Raw genomic sequence first — 22961 nt, 5'->3', positions numbered from 1 at the left:
TAGATGATCTGTGAAACGTCTTACAGGAGCCCGAGCACTTCCCTGAGAATTCCCAGGTGGACCAACTACTAGAGCTTGGCTTCCAGACAGCAGCAATGAAGAAACACCCTTCAGCCCAGCTCTTCGCTGGGTTTACCTGCAGCGCCCATGCCCCCACTGTCAGCAGGAACTAAAGGCATAAGCAGCAGAGTTACACCCGGTGTCGCCAAGAGTGTTCCCTTGAGTCCAGGTGCAAAGATTCACAGCTAAACATTAAAATTATTACACATTCTGTCTCTCTGCCTGGTCAGGAGTGGATTAAAAAAACCCAAGCGAGACCTTGGGTGAAATCCCCTCTGGTCAGCAAGACCAGGATTTCATCCCTGATGTGCAATTCCATCCAACCCACTTGCAAACAGTGCACAACCATGCAAATACTTCCCAATGCAAAACATTTGTGTACAAGCTGAACTTAAAACAGACACTGAAATAGCTTAGGCCACAACTGAGTTGTTTGTAAAATCCTTTTTAATCTAATAGAAATGTTTTCATGAATTTTTAAAAAAGATTTCAATGAAAACAGCTTTGGATTCAGACATTCCCTTGCCACGTTGTGAACATAAACAGCAGCATTGCACTAGGAACAAGTGACACCGACCAGTCGAGCTTCACGATTTTGTATGAAGCGGAAAAAAAAAAAGCAAACTGCTTTAGTGGAAGATAATTTGAATATTTTCTTTCATTTCTTTTTTCAAAAAAACAAACATGGGCTATCATCTCACCATTGTTCTCCCTCTCCCTTCTTAAAGGAAGAGTTTAGCTCCTGCAGTCTGAGCACTACAGCAATGTTTGCCAAGTGGAAAAATACAGCGGGAGAAGAAACTATTTATCCCCAGTGCTATTAAACCCCCAAAGTTGCAGGTCCCTTTAGAGGAAAGCTTTTCTTACATAAGAAAGACAATTAGAATTGGCAAACTGATGCAAAATATTTATTCCAAGTTAGTTATTTTTGATGCAGTAGTTTTTCCCCCTCATACAGACTCAATGTGATAGTCACTTTTTTAAATCTGTAAATAATGTTATCAAAATAATCTTAATCTTTGAAATCTCACAAAAAATTTATATTTTACAATCCACCCTGAATATCAAGGCTGCAAGAAGAAGAACACAAACAATTCCTATATCCAAATATTTTACAGCTGTACCCAAAAAAAGAAAACCACAAACGCCTGGTTAAGTGATGAAGCTCCCCGAGCCGCCAAAAAAAAAATAAAATAAAATAAAAAATTCATGTTATTAGCATTAATTTAACATAATTAGAACTTCAATAGCCATTTTGTCATTGACAATGATTGTTTTAGCACACTGTTACCGCACAACATTATGTAATGCAGGCGGCACTGTTAGAAGCTTGTTGTTGCAAAGATCAGTCAGCCACTTGTATCCTGCTTACAAGACTGAACTTGTGCACTGCCCCACAAGGGATTTTTGTCAAAATTTGCTAGCTGCACAAACTTCTATTAAGCATTAGGGCAAAACCAAAAGAAAAAGCTAAAGAAGCCAATTTCTCTCTTCTTTGGGATACAATTATTTCCCTTGTGCATGAAGTATCAACAACAAAAGAAAAAACTGAACAGACTGGAGACAGAATAAACTCTGTTTAGTTTATACAACCCCAAACACATGTTGAACTATGAACTGAGTTTATTGGGTTGGTTTTATTTATTTTAATTTTCTTGTGCCCGCTTTCAGGCATCATCATCTGACGTTTCGCTGCTACTAGTTTCTGTGTCTGAGTCCTCAATCTTTGTCTTAAAAGTGCTTCTCCAGTGGAACAACAGGCTGGAGCCGCGGCCCTGAAGAAATCCATTCTTCCCAAATCCATTTCTTCTTCGCTGTAGGAATGAAAGCAAGTTTTAAAACAAGCAAAAGTGCTGAGAGCAACTGTCACTAACCATCTGTGGACACAAATTATGTATTTAACTGTATATACACATGCTCTGCAGAGATAATGCAGTCATAAATTCCACTACACTCTCACTTCAGTTCTTTGTCTTCTTGAACTTCCCTTAAGAATTACACCACAGAAGACTTGTACACGAGAAGAGAGAGAGAAGAGCAGTCACAAGTGGCAAGAGCTGTAAACATACCTGCTCTGATTTAATTTGGAACTCTTTGAGCTCATCCTCCGTGAGGGGAAGGTAGTTCTCATCATTTTCAGGGTATTCCTGCCATCCCATTTCTTTCAATAACCTGATTTGTGGAGAAAATAGAAGGGGTACAGGAATTAAAGCAAGGGAACAATGGCAAAGAAGAGAACATTTTGTCCATGAAGCACAAGGTTTTGTATTAAATCACTCCCAATTCACCAGGGAATCTTCTATTAGAGACCACTTCAACAATGCTCTGTGTTCACCCAACATTCTTCATACTCAATGTCTTTTACAAATATTTAATCATCAGCAGTCCTGTACAATGGGTAAATAACTAGTCTGGCATAAGGAAAGCATGGCAGAGATTTGAAATTCTACCCAACGACCCTGAAGGAGGACATGAGGCAATCAAACCAGTACTGCAGCTCAGGATTCTCCTAAAACTTACTATCCACTTATACCAGATGCTCACACACTGCTTACTCACTGAAGCGAGATAGAAGCCAAGATACTAGGTAAATATTTTCTTAACTCTCCCCCACTTTTACAACATTTAAAGCAGCACAGTGCAGACAGAAAGTGGCATGTGCATGCGAGGGTGTGTCTTCAGACCATTCCGTTTAGGACACCTGCTTGTAAATTAACCAGAATCACACTAGGTTTGTGCTCACTCCTGGTGTGGGCAGGTAAATATCTAGGCAGCATTAACACCCAGGGATGTGGCACTAGAGAAGCGCAGGAGTTTAATTATACGCCTTGGCAAAGTCGTGGCTCAGCTGTCATCAGTGTCTTGTTTTATTTTCAATAAGGCTCCACCCAGTCCAGCACTAGTCATGAAGCCCACACACCTCTAGCTCAGTACACACAAAGCTACTGCTGCTTCCCAGAGAGTCGTCTTTGAAATAGTCTCCTCCTCCTCACACAGTGCAAGGACTTGCCCTCCTTTACTCCAGACACCTTATTTTGCCATTTACTCACCTGTGTTCTGCTTCCAATGAATGAGAGAGGTTTTCCCCCTCCTCCGGCAAAGGGAGAGAAAGGCCATTCTGATGGCAGTTCTCTTCCCAGTTTTCCTTTGGTTCTGGTGTGCTGTTGCTCTCCATCTAAAGAAAAATAAAAGCATTAAAGTGTGCTTGCACAGACTGTGCCAATAGCACCGTTCCAAGTTCAAGCTTCTGCTTTTGGAAGTAAAGCCAAGCCTTTCGTTTTGAGTCAGTGTTTTTTACAGAGCTCGGACTGATAATAGTTGAAAGCAACTTCTAGCTAGCTGTGACAAGACAACACAATACGAATGACATTCGGTGGACGGCACTTTTGTGTCAAGGGAGTACGTGGCTTCAGAGTGAGAGTAAAGAAAAAACCTCTGAGAATTAAATAGTCCAAAGGATGGCCTTTACATACACATTAAGCCACGGATTTACGCATTTAGAGGCCTGGTCTAAGCCTCTGAGGCTTGAGCCACTATCCTGCACCTTTCACAACCCCTGAATTCAGCTTTCCTGGGGATGTAGCTTGACAAGGAAGTTTGAAAACAAATTAAGATGTTAAAATATGGTATTGTTCCACTCCTTAGAGAATCCTTGCAAAAATCTAGATTACCTTCACCATCTGTGACCTTCCCTTCCACCTCATTTCTTACTTATCCATTTGCATTTCATCATGTTACAGGTCTCTCTTCATCACAGTGCTGTGCACTACTTCCACAGCATGTGTGCCAGACCAATGGAAGTCATTCCTTTCCTCCTCCAGAGCCTGAATTACATACACTGCTCTGCTTTTTTTTCAGTACCCAACTCCTTAAACACATAATGATCATATATACAATAAGGGCAAGGATCTTACATCATCCAGCTTGTCACATTCTCTGTTCTCTGTTATCTCCCCATTCCTATCATCTTTCAGTGCCTTCAGGAATTCGCTCTTTTTATCAGTGGTACGGCGCATCAGCTTTGTCAAGCGTGAAGAGCAGATCTCGATGGGAGGGGTGGTGCTGGAAGGACTCTAGACAAAAAAAGTAAAATATAGAGACTTCAAACTATATTGCCGCAAAGATGGGGCCCTCTTCGGGGTCTCTGCTTACACCTTTCAAACACCCATCAGTTCTTTGGCTGGCTTTTAACCCCTCAAAAAAGAAAATCTAATATCAAATTTCCATCAAAATACTGACTAGTGTTGCACATGCACTTCTTCCCTTCCCAGAACATTGTTCTCCCACCTATCATTATTGACTCTTAATTTCTTCTTCTCCTAGGAGTCAATTCACATGGTCATGAATACATTTATTTTGTTCCTTGGCAATGTAACTCTCTCAAGCAATGCTGAAGCCTACAACAGAATATTAAGGCAGAGAACTTCATGCAGGACTCTTACCCTACAAAAATTAAAAAATTAAGGAGATTAGGCTCAGTTCAAATTTGCATCTTAAGCCATCCTGACAGACTCTATCCTGAAATTAAGCTATGGGGTGGTAATCTCCTTTCAGAGAGTGGTCACATCCTTAACTAACCACAACTGGGTATGAAATAGGTAGCCATAGCCTCTCCTGGAGAGCGCACTGCCGATTCCTTGCTATGGACGCTCGCAGCCCAGATAGGTCAGTGTGTAGCCAGACACAGACAACCCTGGAGCCTGTGGGAAATCTGCTCAGCTCAGTTCATGAACCCCATGCTCTTCCACAGTGTTTGAGCTTTCTTAATTATTTTGAGTCTGTGAACCAGGCATAAGGCACAACAGTTTGCACATTTGCAGTACCGTAGCCATGGCACTGCAAGAAAAACATTGCTAACCAAGATGAGCTTCCAATTCAATCTGTTCCATCATTTTGACTGGACATGCAGAAGAAATCTAAGAACATGTTATGTGAAAGTTCCCAATATCTTAACCTTCTGCTCATATACGGAGTTCATGTCTGGCTACTCCAGGACAATGAGGAATTTAGACATTAATATGGATACCTAACACTAGAATATTTTCCTTCACTTACTTGCTTTGATTTTTTTGCAATATAGTAAAATTTCCTAAAGTCTGTTATGTTCCCCTCCACCTTTTTTTTTTAAGCTAGGGTGGGAAGGTTGCAAATTCGGGCTCTTAAAAAATTAATCTCCTTTGCAAAATAATTTCATCACACTCAGAGAGCTCTGAGCAAAGATCAAGGGAACCAAAATATTTAGCAGCAACTGCTGCTTGTATTTCTAATGCCTGTTGCACATGAAACACTGGTGTGAAATAATGCCTTTCAGGGAAGTACACATTGAAAGTAATGCCTTACAGTAAACATTTCTCAGGTGGCCTTTTCAGATTTTGCCTAATTCAACACAGCAAGGAACAAATCAGCAATTGTAACAGACATAACAAGTGAGTATTAGGATAAAAAGCTAGCATAAGTACTGAAATTAAGCTCTCAACATGGTAACTAGTTTGACTGCAGTGACAGAAGATAACAATGATCAAAGGAGACAAGAAATTTAGATGTCTTCTGGTAATTTGGCATACTCAAGCTCTTTGCTAGTGGCTGTTTTAATGTTGAACGGAACTGCTGAGATACTAAAACTTAATTTCTACACTTCAGGGGAAGACAGTTATAGCTAAAGTGTATAAACAACAGATTCCTGAAAGGGAATTTAATTTCACCTCAATTCTGGTTTTATGCGTAACTTTCTGTAGAAGGGTTTTTATATAACATTCTCTTTTAGTATTAAAGGGGTACAAGTAGTAATTTTTGGCATTTTTTCTAAAGGTAGGTTTAGCCCTTTGACTGAAACATCAAGGCATCTCTCAGTTGTGCGTGTTGTGGGTTTTTTTTTTTTGTTTTTTTTTTTTTTTTTTTAATGAGAGCACTATGCATCATCTCAGATTTGTTCAGATGTCAGTCTAACAGGGATGGCTACTCTTACAATAAAGTCATCCTGAATCATTTTAAGAGTTCAGACGGTATCTTAATTTGGTTACCTTAGACCGGCTTGTGGGTACACAGTGCCAGTGCTAGTTGGCACCCTTTTAGTTTTCAACACACTGTGGTCTCTTATGAATAAAGGTGATATTTTCAACACTTCTGCAGGAAGGGCATTATCCCCATTTCAGAAAAAAAACCCAGCAGAGATTACTTGCAGTAGGCCTGTGGAGGTAGGATTACAGTAGTGTTTGCTGGCCATGGTCCTGTGTTCTCATACCGCAAGTCTCCAAGAGATCCAAAGAAAAATCTATTACAAGTATTCAATTTTAGTTGGGAGGAAATTTTAAGCCGTTTTTGTTTAGTTGATTGATGCTGGTAATACAAGAAGTATTCAAGGAAGTACTGCTTGTTCTGGGGAAAACCCAGCTGCCTACTCCTGCTGTCAGATTAGTACCTGACATCTTTGCTGACTTAAGTTTCATGCAAGACCTTCTTGGGGTGTGGGTGAAGGAGACTACTTGCATTACTACTGTATGATATAAAGTGGATGCCCTTCTCATTATCTACCTGGAGATGAAAGCCTATTTAAGTTTACATAGTTATGCTGCAAAGGTGTCCATACCATGCTGTGCATTACACAAAAATGAAGGCTGTCAGTAGCACAAAGGACTTAGTCTAAGGACAGACAAAAGCAAGGTAAGGGAACAGAGTACAGTGGGAGATCTATTTGTCAGTGACAGGTGCATACTTATTAACTATTGCTTTTAATGATTGCTTTTACACCCAGCAGTGGCTAAAGCAAAAAAGTACAGGTTGTTGCAAAGTAAAGCCTGCAAAGCAGAGAATCATAAAGATGACAAGGTCTTATTTTAGAAGTAAGATCTGTAAACGAACAAGACAAATGCACAAGTAAAAAAACCCACTGTTACACTTGAAACACAAACACACTAATTTCAAATTTTGTGAGTATGTAATTTATCGCCTTCTGTTTTATTTTTGTTCTTTTTACGTATGACCACAAACCTGCTGAATTTTGATTCCCAGGAGCAGAGGAGAAAAGTTATTCAGTGTCACTTTTGTATTAAGCTTTGTGGAATCTCAAGGTCCAAAGCAGCATTTTGTATACAAGCTATGAAGTGAAGCATAGGAGTGCTGGCCAAAATGTGTTATGCCACAGTTACTGCTGAAATGTTAACAGACATATACCCCAAGGTTCTCTCTATACTTCAGGCCAAAACCAGAGGTAAGTCAGCTTCCACCTCAGCAGATGACCTCCTTCCAACACCAAAATTAAAAATAGACACTGTAGCTGAAGACACATGTATACATGTTGAACTCCCTCAACCCCCTCAGAGCTCACTGCCTGTGGTGCTGTTCTGGAGAAAGAAAATGAGGCAGATCACCCTTCTTCCTCTTCTTTTTCCATACTGAAGAACAGCATGGCAATCAGTTACTTATCTATTCACATCAGTTCTTGGTATCTGCACTCCGATAACACGAGGTCTATGCATGTCTAGTTATGCAACACTATTAAAAGCATTAATACTTTTTTTTATATTGGAGGGAAATTCTAATACATGCGGACAAATACCAATGGCTTTACATCCAGGTAAATCACGTTTTTATTTCTTTTAGTGTATCAGAGATGTGACAGAACATGCTAAGAATGTTCAAGTGAGTCATTCTTCAAGGGTGCAAAGGCAGCTACCATGTACAGAGAGGACCTTATCATGTTTAAGCTATAGCAAGCAACAGTGATAGAAAATCCCACCCTATCCCCAAACCCAACCCCTTACCTCTTTGGGAGAGGTGAGGACTGAGCCACTCGCCAGTACCGCTGGTTTGGTTACAGACACTGGACTGGTAAAGGCAGAGTCACGGCTGGAGGAAAGCGAGCCTGGTTTATGTTCACTTCTGTTGGCTTTCCATGGACTTGGCTATATTGAAGAGAACACAAAATACTGGACAGTAAATGGCAAGGCACAAGATTGCAAGTAGTAAAACAAATAAATAAACATTATGTTGGCTGTTGTATGGATTTTTTTTTTTCCTCCCTCTCCAAGAACAGTGTTAACAAGTTTACCTCGACACCCATTATTATTTCCCTGTCATCTTCTCTTTTCCCCAAACCACACACAATTCTGCTTCATGGGCAAAACCCTCCAGTAAAACATCATTAGAGCACAAAGAGAAAATATAGCACTGCTCTTCATTAATTGGAATCACCACTGAGTAACGCAATGCATCTTACAGCTACACACAGATGGGAAGTAAAAAATCCCAATTAAATTCACACTTCATATGGGAACACTGTATGCCACAAAGAAAAGGTTTGCATCACTTGACAGGAACTTCACCTGTGTGAGGAAGCAGCACATAAAGGAATATTTCTGTCCAGGCTGAGAATGCAAATTATTTACTTCCTAGGGCTCTGAAACTGTCCATCATTGCACTGATTTACCAACAATGACAACAAAACAAAACAAAACAAAACAAAAGAGAACCGAAGAAAGAAAAAAAAAGAAAAAGCAGCCAGTTCATTGGAGTGCATGAGCAGTTGCTGTTTTGCTCTGGATACTCTCTGCAGTATCCCTTCAAATACACTGGCAATTTGGCTGAAAAACAAAGACTTCGAGATAAGTTTTTGTTACTTGGAATGTTATTCTTGAGCCTCCCTTATCAACCAAGGCCAAACACTGTGAAGTGACAGTTTTTACAAAAAGGATCCTAACAAGAAACTTGTATCAAATAGCATGAGAAATACACCTATCAGAGCATTAAAACATACTGGTTCCTTCGACCCATTAGACTTCTGAAGCCAACTTCAAATCATCAGCAAAATAACTCGCGCACAAGTGGGATACAATTAAATCTGAGATGCAACAGATCTTGTATTCTGTAAGCAATGAGAGCAGAAGCCATTATTTCAGTACGTTCTCACTCTCCACTGGGTTATTTTATTCATTTAAAAATAAATAAATAGTAGGGGAGGCCACCAGCATGACTCTTCTTCTCCAACTTAAAAACAAGAGCAGTCCACATTACTGAATGGACTAATCGGCATTCACAGCACACATTCCAAACATTCCCTTCAAATCCAGAAAATATCCCTATCTGCACAATATTGCCCGGTGCTAAAATTAGGCTGTAGAATTACGACAACAAAAAGTTTCTCTCCGCAGATCTGGTGGTTGCACGACTGTTCAGATACTCAGTTCTTAGCTGCTGATTGTTGTTCTCTCAGCTTCCACAAAGGGGCAGCTTAGACAAATTCAAAGACAGACCCCTATCGCTTTCTTAGGGAGGCCACTAGATTCAAGCACAACAACTAGAGATGAATATCAAAAAGGAATCGTTTGCAGATTATGACCTTCATGGACTGCTTGACTGTGAACAATTAGCCATCTCAATTAGCCAAGAAAGAATGCGTTTGTTTCACTGCCACCAGTTCTCTTCCTTTCAACACTACTTGGTACAACTTAACAAAAACATTTTTCATTCAGTTTGCCTGTGACAGCTTTCCAATACTGCTGACTTTGTCAAAAGGAATGTTTTGACCCCTCTACTACTTTATGCACTGCAATTTCTGTACAACTTTCTAGAAGTCTTCAGAATAATGCATCCTACCATAGCTGCTTTATGCCTGTACCTTTAAAAAAAGGCATCATGCATGCAGTTTTTCTGGCTAAGGATATGCTGATACCCCACCTTTTAACTTTGCTAATGGTCACCACTCATTAACAAAAGCACTGTTGATGACACCAGCAGACAATTCTTCCCTATTGCAATCCCCGCAGCTGAGGAGCACCACACTCCCCCAACAATCACAGCACCATGTCAATGCATACACACTTAAAAATGAGTATCTAAATCACTAAGTACATATTTATATGCTGCTTAACATGACTGATCTCTTGGGCTACATAATAAAAGTCAATACCTTCTCCACTGGCCAAATAGCATTTCATATGTTATCAATACTGTAATGCTTCAGGTATGAATCCAGGTGTAATCCAGGCCTACCAACTGGTTCAGTACAGTAACTACTTCATTAAAAGGAACTTAGGCAGCTACCACTACATATTGCCATAATATCTGATTTAAATATACATACACAATCTGGAATGCAAATGAGAGCTAAGTAGCATGTAAACCAAGCTAACAAAAAAAGCCCTACCATTATTTTTGATGTAAGCTGAACTTCCATACCTCAGTCACAAGGCTCTCTCAGAAAAACAGATCATATTTTTCAAATTACCTATAAGATTTAAAGGGTTAATTCCAACTGTGAGCACTGGTTAATGCAATTTTTGTTTCATCTGAAGAATCAAAACTTACAGAGTCTAATTTCAGAACACAGTTAGGAAAAGCTTCAAGAGCAGCTCTTCTAGATGGAATTAATGAAAAAAACTCTGACCATGGGCTTTAGAAGTAGTCAAAACAAATGCAATGGTGACTGCACAGCAAGGAATAATAGCTAAACAGATTTTTACGTCCAAATTCTACAATTTCAAGCAACAGGTATACTATGACCAGCAGTAACAACAGACATCTACATAGCTTTCAGAAGTGCATTTCAGTTTCTCAGTCTCTACACTTGGTACAGCACTAACTTTCAGATCTTGCAAGTTATCTTTGCACACAACAGCAGCTAAGACAGAAAAGCTGTATGCATTCCTGCTCACTAAAATTCTGTTTACTTTGAAGCAATCAAAGAAACAATCTAACAGTCTGGACAGAAAACATGTCCTTGGCTTTTTGTTTCAAAGACCACTCAAAACATGCAGACTAACACCAGGTAAGACTGTATATACACATACATCAATCAAGCTGTACAAGCAAAAATAAAAGCCACAGGAGGCTCCTTATCCATCAGAAGCTGCATTTTGTTTAACTATTCTAACCAAGTATGTATATGGACTGAAAACTGTATGTGACATGAAAAACTCTTATTAATAGCATTTATAATGGGCCAATTTATCCCATCTCACCGAGAAGGAGATCAGTTGTCAAATTAAGGGTTTATACAAGATTATTCGATAATCATTTTAACCATTAGGATTTTTCCTGTAGCTGGCAGAATTTAGCCTGAATTAAGAGAAACTTATGAAATGGAAAGAAGCTCTAAACTTGCTTTCTTATAAAAAAAGCTGTTAATCTTTCCTATTTTGCTTTTATCTTTGAAGTGTGTAAGCTAATGTACTCTAATCACAGGGAAGATTTTGTCTGAATGTCACAGCCAGCATTAGTAATCAATGAATTTTAGAACCTAAAGTATTTGGACACCTTTTTAAAGAACCTAGCTAATAATTTTCTTCAGCTTCTTAAATACTTTCACTATCAATCCTACAAAGTTTCTAGTGCATCTATACACGTAGATTCTCTGGAAAAGTGGGCAAGATGAAGCCTAGAACTAAGAAACAAAAGAACACCTTTTTTTTTTTTTTTTAGAACTCTCCTATATTTCTTTCAGTACAAGAATTATACACAAAACACATTACTTCTCCAGGTTGTCTTACGGCTCAACTAAATTAGAGCTAAATTGTAGGATGTTACAATCTAATCTGATCTTAGCCTCAATTGTGTTTTAAACACAAAGTACTGTAACCCTATAAAGATTTTTCAAGGTCGTCACGTGAACGATTCAAGCACATTGTAGCACACATTCCACTTCTCTAGCATTGCTTGTTTTGTCTAATTAAGGTAAGGATTTGTCCAATGCATGAGAACACACCCACTCAAACAGACATTAGTATAGTCAGAAAAGAGGTTAGGTCTCTGTATGGACAAGACCAAACAGCATTTTAACAGGGAACAACAATTTTAGTAGTAAACAAACCTCTACTGTAAAGGCCACTAGCCCAGAAACCACTGCAATTCCAATTCCTACTGTTTGCTAGAGGGTCGATTCCCTTGTCAAGGGAGAGAGTTCTCCCTTGATCTGCAGTTCACTAGCTTCACTGGAAACCCCTGTACCTTGGAAGGAGGAGCTGCAGGTTTAGGAACCAGATTTTTGTAGACACTTGGGACAATGGTGGTGGCTTTGTTGCCATTTGCCAGGTGAGAAACAGGTGATGTAAATGCAGCTGAGAAGGCGGCGGCAGGATCCTCTTTTGAAACCTTTTTGATGACCAGCATCTTGGTAGGTTGCTTGGCACTAGGGGGGTTTTCTGTAAAAATAAACCAAGAAAGATTCTGAAATACAAACATTCAGTTTCATAACAGCTTCAGTTACTGGTCCAGTTTCTCCCCTCTCAGATGCCACACATCTGATTGAGACTGCTGTCAGCTGGGCTTTTGTTTCAGATTTGACCAAAGATCCTGGATAAGGATGTCGAAGTCCAATCTTTTTTTCATTTAACCACAACAGCTTCCTCAATGCTGAAGGGAAACACATACAGTGGCATCAGCTAACAGCCTTCCATCATACTTCAGGAATTAGAAAAGATACTAGCATGTTTTTGAGCAACCATGGATTAGCTTTGTTAATTCACTAACACAGCAAAAATACTTTGCATTACCTATACCTCAAAACACACAGTGCTTTTACTAACAAGCACAATTAATATTTCTTAGGCCAACTCAACACATTTGCAGGAGCAGAACAATTTAACAACAGTAACAGTATAAACAGCTAAAAGACCCATAAATGCTGATTGGCATTATTTTTGAGCAGAACAATAGCTACCTGACAAACACGCAAAAAAAACACAATCTGGTACTATAGCAAGAAGTGTTTTTGAGGTTTTTTTCCTATTTGTACTATTTACAGTATCTAACCCAACTAATCTAGCTACATTTTAACTAGAGATTAACAAACCTGTATTTAGTTGCTAGAACTGGTACTTTGTTTCATTTTTTTTTTTTTTTTAAAAAAGGTATAGATTTGCATACCACATCAGAATCAAAAGCAAGCCTGTTTTGAGTTTAAAAAAGTAAAATAAATCTAAACTACAGAATTCTGACAGTTTTGCTGTATTTCTAATATGAAGATCACAAGTCAGGAACTAATGTCTAGTTCACTCAAGTCTGCTCTGCCCTTCAAGTGATGTCTGCATGAAATTGTAACTGCAGGAAGACAGGAAGCAAACGCAGAACCACCAGCAGTTTTTTTTTATGACAAGACAAGCACAGTTTCAAGTAGGCAAAAAGGCTAAGAAATTAGTGAAGATTGTGGGAGGAAAACAACAAAGGAGAGAAAACTGCAAACTGTCTGCTTCACATGAGTCTTTAAAATCTCTTTGAGTGAAAAAAAATAGCATTTAAACATCAGCTACAACTTTCTGCCTCAGCATCAGCATTCTGTACAGTGATGTAACTACCTTTACCTACCCCATACTCCAGAAGGTGTCCCTAAAGGTTTGTTCTGGTTGTTGTGTCTTCCAGCTTCTGGATTCAAAGATGGCTGCAAAAAGACAATGCAAATGAGTATATCATTATACCACATGTAACAAAAAAAATTCAGCATTAACATAACATTATGCTTCTAGGAACCCAGAGTATAGGTAAATTTCCTGAACAGCACCTGAGTTAGAGTGCTTTGTCACAAGACATCTAAAAATCAAGTTTGTATTCTCCTTGGCTTCTGCTATATTTCCAACAGAACTATCGGAGAGTTCAGGATAGGCCCTTCAGTCTTCTACTATATGATTAAGTAGATTCCATCAACCAATATACACATAAAACATTTAGGTATTGAATCAGCAGCTCAAATATAAAACAGAATCCACATCATCAGTAGCTGAAGTATCTAGTCTTATTTCCCTAATATTTTTATACAATAATTATACATTAACTAATTAAAGAACCCACAAAAAAACCCAAACAAAAGCAATACTAGGCTCCTAACATAAAGGAATAATTAATATATATATATTTACAGACAAAGAAACTACATGTAAATTTATGTTAAGCTCTAGAGTCCACTTTTGAGACAATACTGCATGTAAACTCAGTGCTCTCTGCAGGCTTACCTTTGATTCAGTATCAGAATTCAACTTAGTGGAACAACTATGTCCAAGCTCAAAGTGGAGTACAGAAAATCTAAGCATTCAATGACAAGTGTTCCTGATTAGCTATTCCTCTTCCCCCATCCCAAATAACTTCAGTTCAAAATAAAGCCATCTTTTTCCTCTTTTTAATGAATTCTTCATATGTTAGTTACTATGGCGACAGCATAAGTCTCTAATAATGAGCTTCTGAAATAGCAGGCATTCCTGTTCTATAAGAGTTAGGAAAAAAGTCACATGATAGCATAAATTCCTGCCTCAGACCCTAGAAATTCCTCTGTTTCAGTACTTAATTTTTTAGTTACAGGTTAGTTTTATAGCAGGGGTGCTCACACCACAGACCTTGGAGACTAACAGCCTGTTTTGCAGACGTTTCAGGAAAAGTGCTGCCATTGTCAGCCACACAGGCCTAACAGCTACATACTTAAACACAGCATACATTAGTTCCACCACTATGGCAAAGACAATACAGGAGTTATTTAGCAAAGCTTGCTACTAGACAGTGTATGGTTTTATAATCTTAAAAAAAAATTGGGAAAGTAATTACAGACAAAACAGCCATGTAGTTGGGGAAAGGCACTGAAGAAGAAGAGACTGATGAAGTACATGGAAGAAAGCTTTAGACCAAGATAGACTACAACAGCACACAGTCGCAATCATCAACAACAATTTTCTACATTTCAACAGGCTTTTGACAGTCTAAAGAACAAGCTTATAGAAATCCTGAATATTACAGTATTCTTGAGAAACCAGATTAACAGAAATCTACACACAAGCTTTATCACTGCTCTCTAGGTGTTAACCTGTGATGCAGGCTACCAGTCCCAGCAGAAGCAGCTGAACAACAGCACACAATCACTCCCCAAGCACTTTACTGAAAAAAACCAGCAGCTTAAATCAAACTGGCTCCTGTGGCAATATAAGCATAGACTCTAGATTTTGGCCTGAAGCAGCTGTGGGCATTAGTATATTTCACTCCAGCTCCTAAGTTCCTGAACAGAAGCAGTGCCATCAAACTGGCATGACAACTCCACCTGTAAACAGCCTTCCAGAGAAAAAAAAAGCTGAATAAGGGAGCAAACAGCTCAAGATGATGATACACACAGGTGTGCGCACTATCACCAGAAACTCTCCTTACTGGAGGCAGCAAGGGCTTTAGCACTGAAGACAAAGTCAGAGGAGTTGCATTATGTGAAAGGACTGAGTTACCAGAACCTTACAGACAATATTGACCTCTGTCCTGGTTTCAGCTGGGATAGAGTTAATTGTCTTTCTAGCAGCTGGTATAGTGCTGTGTTTTGGGTTCAGTATGAGAAGCACGTTGATAACACACGATGTTTTCAGTTGTTGCTAAGTCATGTTTAGACTAAGTCAAGGATTCTTCAGCTTTTCATGCCCAGCCAGCAAGAAGGCTGGAGGGGCACAAGAAGCTGGGAGGGGACACAGCCAGGGCAGCTGACCCAAACTGGCCAAACGGCTATTCCAGAAATACCATGTGACATCATGCCCAGTATATAAACTGAGGGGAGTGGGCCTGGGAGCAATCACCACTTGGGAACTAACTGGGCATTGGTCAGCAGGCAGCGAGCAATTGCACTGTGCATAACTTGTATATTCCAATCCTTTTAATATTGTTATTATTATTATTAGCTTCTTCCTTTCTGTTCTATTAAACTGTTCTTATCTCAAGCCATGAGTTTTACTTTTTTTTTTCCTTCTCGATTCTCTCCCCCATCTCACTGGGCGGTAGGGAGAGTGAGTGAGCAGCTCTGTGGTGCTTAGCTGCTGGCTGGGGTTAAACCATGACAACCTCATTACACTGGTCAAGAAGAGCCTAGAGAGAGCAGAAAACAAGATGGAAAAGCAAAATACATGGTCTGATAACAATAAAATCCTCATCAAGGGACAGAGGAAAAAAAACTAAGTTGAAAAGAGAAAGCAGAAAATGTTCATATATCTTAAAGCATTAGCACACGGTAAGGATGAGAGCCGTTAAGTCCAAGTACTATTGGGAAAAGCTTGGAAAACTAAAGATATTCCAGTAAAAATAGAGCCAGGATGTAAGAGAGTATTGTACTGATAATACCACGTGAATCAGAATGCTGGATAAGAAGTTGATAAATTTGAGATACTGATGGCAGAAACAGCTCAAGAAACCCCGATCCCCAGATTAACAGAGAAATAGGAAAACATCTCTGATAACAAAATACTATTCCAGAAGATTGAAGACAGATGGTTGCAAAGGTCTGAGCACATCATGAACAAGCTTGGGAAGGTTATCACAAACACCAACATGTATGAGAATGCAGGAGACAGGAAGAGCAGGTAGACTGAAGATAAGCTTAACAGATATACTTAGGAGGAAAAAAAAAAAAAAAAAGGCTTTGTAAGCAAAGCCACAAAGTCAATACAACTACTCTTCCTGTGGCAGACAAAAAGTGTCGCCTTATGGTTTTCGCTCAACATCTGGCTTGTGCGTTACAATGCCGTCTTCAGTTCACAATAACCATTTGGCAAAATATAGTAATGTGCCAAACCCCATAATCCAACAGGTTGTCAAATCCTGAGGACTCTGGGTACCAATTAGCATCCCATCAGCACTAGAATAATTTTGTTAAATCTATTGTGATCTCGAACATGGAGTGGAATGCAACTCTAGATCCTCACCACCTATCAGTGCTAATTAAAATGAGATCCAAAAAGCCACTTCTCACAGCTGCCACTTCTAGTGAGAAGCTACACACTTACAAAGTCTTCTTCCTCAAATTGCAACTGCTCTTTATCTTCCTTCTTTTCTTCCCTGGATTCAACAGGCAGCTTTTCTTGAAAGGCGGAACTTTTCCGAGAATGGAAGTTGCCATTCCAGTGGCGATGAACTCCAGTTCCTCCTCCACCACGCTGGTTCACACCATCATGGCCCCGTGAAGGACCATGCCAGCCAGGCTGACTGCCAGAAAGCCCAACATGAGCTCCTTTAGAAACACCAGAATCTACAGAGTCATGGCGGAGAAGGGACGGCTGATGCCAGCAGTCTAAACAAAAGGAGATAAGTATGCAAATAAAAAAAGTCAACATGGTGTGCAGAATACTGGAAATATCAGGCCGTTTTTCTTGTTGTTAAGTCAGTGTTCACTAAGTAACTACCAGGCCAAACTATTTAAGCTACTGTGTCATTGTATCAGAAAAAACCCCGAGCTACACAATACACATACAACTACCACAGAAACCCCTTAAGGCCTGAGCACGTGGCATGGGAGAAGAGAATAGCACGAGTTTCTTATAGGATGTTTTGAAAAGGTACAGTTTTGGAAAATGTTGTTTATATTCTGCAGAATTCTTCACTTTGTAGAATATTCCAAAATGTTTGATCTCAGGCTGCATTCTGACCCTTCCTACTCACCTCCCGCAGTTCGGAGGGGCCCATTATTGAAAAATCCATCAGAAGAGTTGTGTCTCCTACGGCTCACCCCAAAGCGGCCCTCTCCCCGTGGAAGATGCTCTCCATGTTTCTCAAAGGTAGCTGCAGGGGACTGCAAAAAGTTAAAAGTGATATAATGAAGCATTCATTAGGGCACTCCAAGAGCCTGTCAGTCCAAGAGTGACATATTGTTAATTGAAAAAAAAACCCCACACAAAAAACCCTAACCCCACATTCTTATACTAGTTTTCAGTACAGCATCCATATCCACATTGCTAAGCCAATGACCTCAACAATCACATGAACCTGATCAGAATGGCACATAAATCCGTGCATCTTACACAGAATCAGAGAGAACCTAACATACTAATGTTACCAGTGGTCTTTGCAAACACATACTTTCAGAAAAATTCATTTAAGAAATTCTGTGATACACAGGTGCTCATTCATTCACTCCCTCTTAAGTCAGAAGAGCAGATAGCCATGGAGGGTCCAATCAGTCTGACTAACATTGAGAGATAAGTAAGTTAAAGCACTTTTGGACTGAAACAACTACGATGCTGTAGAAAACATTAATGCTTCTAGCATTAAGATTCTAAAGAATCTTTTACTCTTCACTTTCCCTCATTTACAAAAAAATCAGGCTTGTTTTAAATGTATCAAATATCCTGAAATTACTTTTGCCTCCTCATATTGGAGCATGAAGGTGAAAGCTGTATTGCTTCTTGTTCATCAGTGTTGTCCATCATGATCTGGTTTGCTATTAAAATGCACAAGAAACACAAATTGTCGAAGTCCTAAAACAGACTTCTTGGGTCAACCTAAGCTTCTGGAATCAGTTTTAGAAAGATGACAACAGGCAAACTGCCCTCGTTTTAAGGTTGCCAAAAACTAATGAGTATTTCTGAGTTTGGAGTTAGAGCCCAAGGGCTTATTATCAAACTACTATGCAGCAAGAGTCAGATTATTTTCATAAATCAAACCCAAATTATATCCTGAATTGTAAGTGGCAGGTCAAGTCTTGACCCCTACAGATTTAGGGCCATTTCTTTAATGATTTTCTACTTGGGATCTCACTCAAGTCTCAACACAAAGACACTGAACTACTTCTATGTCTGAATGCAAAGATTGTTCCTCCTCTGAAATAAAAGGGATACATTTTTGAAACAAAGGAAAAAAAATATTTTCACATTAGTAAGCTTCCAAAAGCCTTCTTTAAAATTAAGTTCAACAAAACATGGGGCAATTTTCTGCTTTTTATTATTGTCATAGCTGTACAAGGTGGTGATCTGTATTAACATTACCTTGGTTGACTGTGGCGTTGAGAAGTTAAGCCAGGCAGGAACAAAGTCATGCTGCGCCATTTAGGTCCAGTGTCTCCCTTCAATAAAATGAGGCATCAAACCTCATGGCCAGGATCTGTAAATGAAAAGAACATTCTCTGTCATCTCTTCCAAAGTGAAATAATAATACAATCTATTCCCAAAACTTGGCCTATAGGAATAAGGGGAAAGGTGCTGTAGTTTTTCATATTACACTTCAGCATTTTTTTTCTTCCTGCTGACTTTGTTCCTCTGACCAAAACAGGTAAGAGCTTAAACATTCCCAGCTACTTCCTGTTTATCATGAAATTCATGATAGGATGGGCATGGAGGCAGGAAGACAACAGAACAAACAGCATATAAAAGCCATACGATGCACAGATGTGTAAAATCAAGACATGACAGAATTTGGGGTACATTCCTTCATTGCTCATTGCCTCAGTCTACAAAGGGGTGATCACTGGATGTTGTATTCCAGAGGCTGTAAATCAAATGTGACCAAACCAGTGATGATGTTAGAGACACTGAGAGCAGACCAGAGACCTGAAAGACAACCATATGCCAGCTCCTGCACCCCCAACTTAAAATTGTATCCAGATCCACCAACTTCCATACACCAGTGAACAACCTACGCTGAAACTGCTTTCACAGCTAAGAAACCAAATGGTTAGGAACAGAACACAAGCTGGTTGAAGGATCTTGATGGAAGTTCAACTGAAGACCAGCTGAGGTGTCTCAGTGAAGAATCTGAAACTGATTTGTTCTTTCCAACACGTCATAGCAATTTCCACTGCTCAAAATGATGAAAATTCTATTACTGCTCTGTATAATTGAATTCTGAATTCTGCCTTTTCACGGAAGGTTCTCCAGTTTACCATTTTGCTTTATTTTTCAACTTTAATTTATCTATGAACAAGTCAACACTATATAAGCAAAGGAAAAAGTATATATGATCACTTACCCTGAGTTTGGCCTCTGTAGTCCAATGTTCTCAGTTTCTGTGCTTCACTGACCTTCGGGTTCCTTCCTTCTCCAGTATGCTGTAAGGCCAGCCTTGAGGCAATAGTGCGTCTCAAAGCTGAGCACGAGAGGCCGCACTTCGTGCCAACTGTGCCCTTCACCCCCTCAGCTGCTCATTTTAACCTCTCTTTGCACTCTCACTACAAAAAAAAACCTAAGAAGGTAATTTATATTTTTAAAAAGCCACGACCACGTTCACCTCATTAAATTTCCTCTGGTTGTGGTAGTACAGAAGTCAGCCTTTACATTACAAAAAGGTTTGTCAAGTCTGCATGACAACATTCAGAGCAACACCATGGTTAATACTGAACAGAAACACTCAAGTCTGCTGGATAATTCATGATCTGCAGCAGATCAACCTGAACACTCTGGAAAAAGGACGACGTTACATAAAAACGTTTGCCCCAAATGCTGAGATCTAAACAAGAAGCATCTGCCCAAGTGCTCTTAAAATATAAACTTCATTTTTATCACATACATCTGCTAAAAAAAGGTATAGTATTTTAAAAAATGAATGTTAGGATATACTCTGGTCTTCACGTAACTTGGTTAATGCTTCACAGAGCTAAACACTACTTGATATAAAGCTCAAAAGCAGGCACAAATGTTTATCTCCCCGTTTTTCACCATTTACATGCTGAAACATAGGTCACATGGACAAAAAAATGCCAGGTCCAAAAATAATCTCTTCTACTCTATTTTTTTGTAGACTGGGTGCTGCTTTTAAAGGGACACAAATTATTCCACAACAGCTTCTTGTTCTACAGTGGAGAGTTCACTTCTCGGTCATAGTCCTCTTCCATCAAAGAGGTGAGACAGGAACTGTAGTCACTACAAAAAAACCAAACAAAACCCCATCAATACAAGTGGCATAAACATGACAAAATATGACTAGAGAGAAGAACAGAAGGAGAAATTGAGCAACTATAGTGCAAGTGCCAAAAGCTATTTGATCTCCAATCAAAACAAAACCTGAAATAGCCTAATTAAAAAAAGAGGCCCCTGAAAAAGGCATTTTTGCTTTTAAATGATCACTTCCCAGATTTAGTTTACAAAAGGGCAATAGAAACAAGCTGAATCAGAATAAAGGGAAGAGTGGAGAAACTGCATGCAGCTGATGAAAGGGATTCCACACTTGATAGCAATTTAAAAACCTGCTGCTAAAATGGCAACGAGACTCTAGACTGCAGGTAGGCTTGACCATTCCACATGCCTCATCTCCTCTATGAGCCCACATCATTCCTCACCTGCTCCAATACAGCCAGACTCCCCTCTCAAGAGACTCGTCATAGTAATACCTCCAGCATTCCATTAACTCCTCCACAGAAAATACCAACAATAGCAATTGAGTTTTTCTGCTACAGCCTCTTTTTCCTTGAACCATCTTACCTAACCAGAAGCAAACAGATAGGTTTACTGCTCCTGAAACATCTGAAAAGTCTTATTACTGTTTTGATGTCATCAGCTGTTTCTCAGGATCCCTTTACACATGCCTTATTATGCCTTTGTATTTGACTTGGAGTTTGTTTTCCTTGTTTGGATATGGTTCCATTCTTTGATCAGTTTTGGTTTTCACTGCACTTGTTATACCATTCTTCACCTGAAGCATGTGGATTTTTTTTAAGGTGGTTTTGATAGAGGCTCAAAATAAACACACATAGGGAACAGTATGAGAATCACCACCTTTTTATCCTCTGGGTCATTCCCTTTAATAAACCCCCTCATTTCCATATAATTTTTTCTTTCTGGAACTAGATGTTATTGTTTTGCAGGGGAGTTTGGAAAGAGGGAAACATTTTTGCACTTAAGCTGTGAGCCATGATCACATTTCTGGAGGTAGAACAACAGCAAGCAGCCTCACAACCCCTACAAACTACCAGCCAAGATGAGGCAAAACCAGAGTGGAAATGGCCATACACAATACTGACCTGGGAACTTTCTGAGCATCCCACCCCGTACCACAAGCTAGTAAGCGCCACACACTGCAAACAACAAAAGTGCTAACCTCTCAAGACCTGTTTTTTTATTAAAGGATAATTTTTCAGTGTGTATAAGGACATGCTGGAACATCTGCTACAGACAAATTGGTCTTCCCATCACACTGAACTCGGCACAGGTACAGAACTCCTTTAGATGTGACCTTCGGAGGCTGCTACCAAAAGTTTGAGTAGTAAGTAGAAGATAAAACAGGAACAAAGTCAATGCAGTTGACTATATTTAAACAAGATTCATTACCTTCTGAATAAATATGCTTTTCAGAACAAACTGGATAGCAATTAAGCCATGTCTATTGACAGAAGTCATATAATTTAAGAAGTTGATTTAATGAACCTTGAGAATGATTCACAACGATGCGAAAAATGGACCTAAACAGAGCAAAACCCACAGAGAACTGCTGTCTGGATTTAAGGTTATCTAAATAAATGAACATCACAGAATTACAGTTTTGAAGTAGGAACTAGGTCTGAGTAAACAACAAAAATAAAAACACCACAGAAGTACAATACCCAGGTTCCACCTCACAAAAAAGGTTCCCAGTACCTTTGGAAAAGGAAATGGAAAAGGAAAACACATTCACAGTTTGCAAAACTTGCATTGCTGCAAGACATCTTTTTATATTTCAGCACGGTCAAAACCAAGGTGAAACTCTTTGCAAAACTCCAACCACCAATTTAGAAAGATCTTGCAGAAGATTCAGGTCTCCTAACCTGCTATTTTGATACCATTGTTAGTATCAGTGACCAGGGCAGTTCATTAAGAAGCAGTATCTAACATGCATATAGACAGTCTCATGCAACTCCTAGACATGACGTTTTGGACTGATATCCAAGTCTTGCAAACATCATGCTTGGACAGTCAGCATAAATTACGCACTGCTGATCAGAAAACTTCACACTTGTTGAAGGAATGACCTCCACATCATCTCAAACCTTCTATCAAGTATTCTGATACTTCTGTAGCCTTTATTCTGAAACAATCTCACTTGTAGGTGTCACAGTTACTGGGAGGCTCTGTACTGAGGTTGCAGTAAATTAAAGCAAGATGCTTAAATTAATCTCCACCCACTTCTCTTCAGGTAGCATACAGAAGGCATACTTCAGATAGTAAATTCAAAGTCATATCTTGAGCCCTTCCAAAGTTGCGTTCCCTGGTACTCAGCAAGGTACT

At 39.4% G+C, this 22961-nt stretch overlaps 1 protein-coding gene across 2 annotated transcripts in view; it reads right to left on the bottom strand.

Annotated features, from left to right (window-relative positions):
* Positions 1-946: 946 nt before the first annotated feature.
* Positions 947-22961, bottom strand: part of GPBP1L1 (GC-rich promoter binding protein 1 like 1) — a 35390-nt gene continuing 13375 nt past the window's right edge. For both annotated transcript variants that reach the window (XM_049807813.1, XM_049807814.1), the window contains 11 exons: positions 19735-20624; positions 18756-18870; positions 17434-17563; positions 16782-17065; positions 13357-13429; positions 12001-12194; positions 7821-7961; positions 3975-4133; positions 3111-3235; positions 2130-2232; positions 947-1874 (listed from right to left, as the gene is read on the bottom strand). In XM_049807813.1, coding sequence (XP_049663770.1) covers positions 1728-1874; positions 2130-2232; positions 3111-3235; positions 3975-4133; positions 7821-7961; positions 12001-12194; positions 13357-13429; positions 16782-17065; positions 17434-17563; positions 18756-18815 — 1416 coding nt within the window. In that variant the 5' untranslated portion in view covers positions 18816-18870; positions 19735-20624 and the 3' untranslated portion in view covers positions 947-1727. The remainder of the gene's footprint in view (positions 1875-2129; positions 2233-3110; positions 3236-3974; positions 4134-7820; positions 7962-12000; positions 12195-13356; positions 13430-16781; positions 17066-17433; positions 17564-18755; positions 18871-19734; positions 20625-22961) is intronic.

Source organism: Accipiter gentilis, chromosome 8, assembly GCF_929443795.1.
Source record: "Accipiter gentilis chromosome 8, bAccGen1.1, whole genome shotgun sequence".
Taxonomy (NCBI): domain Eukaryota; kingdom Metazoa; phylum Chordata; class Aves; order Accipitriformes; family Accipitridae; genus Astur; species Astur gentilis.
This window is presented reverse-complemented; position numbering and strand designations above follow the sequence as displayed.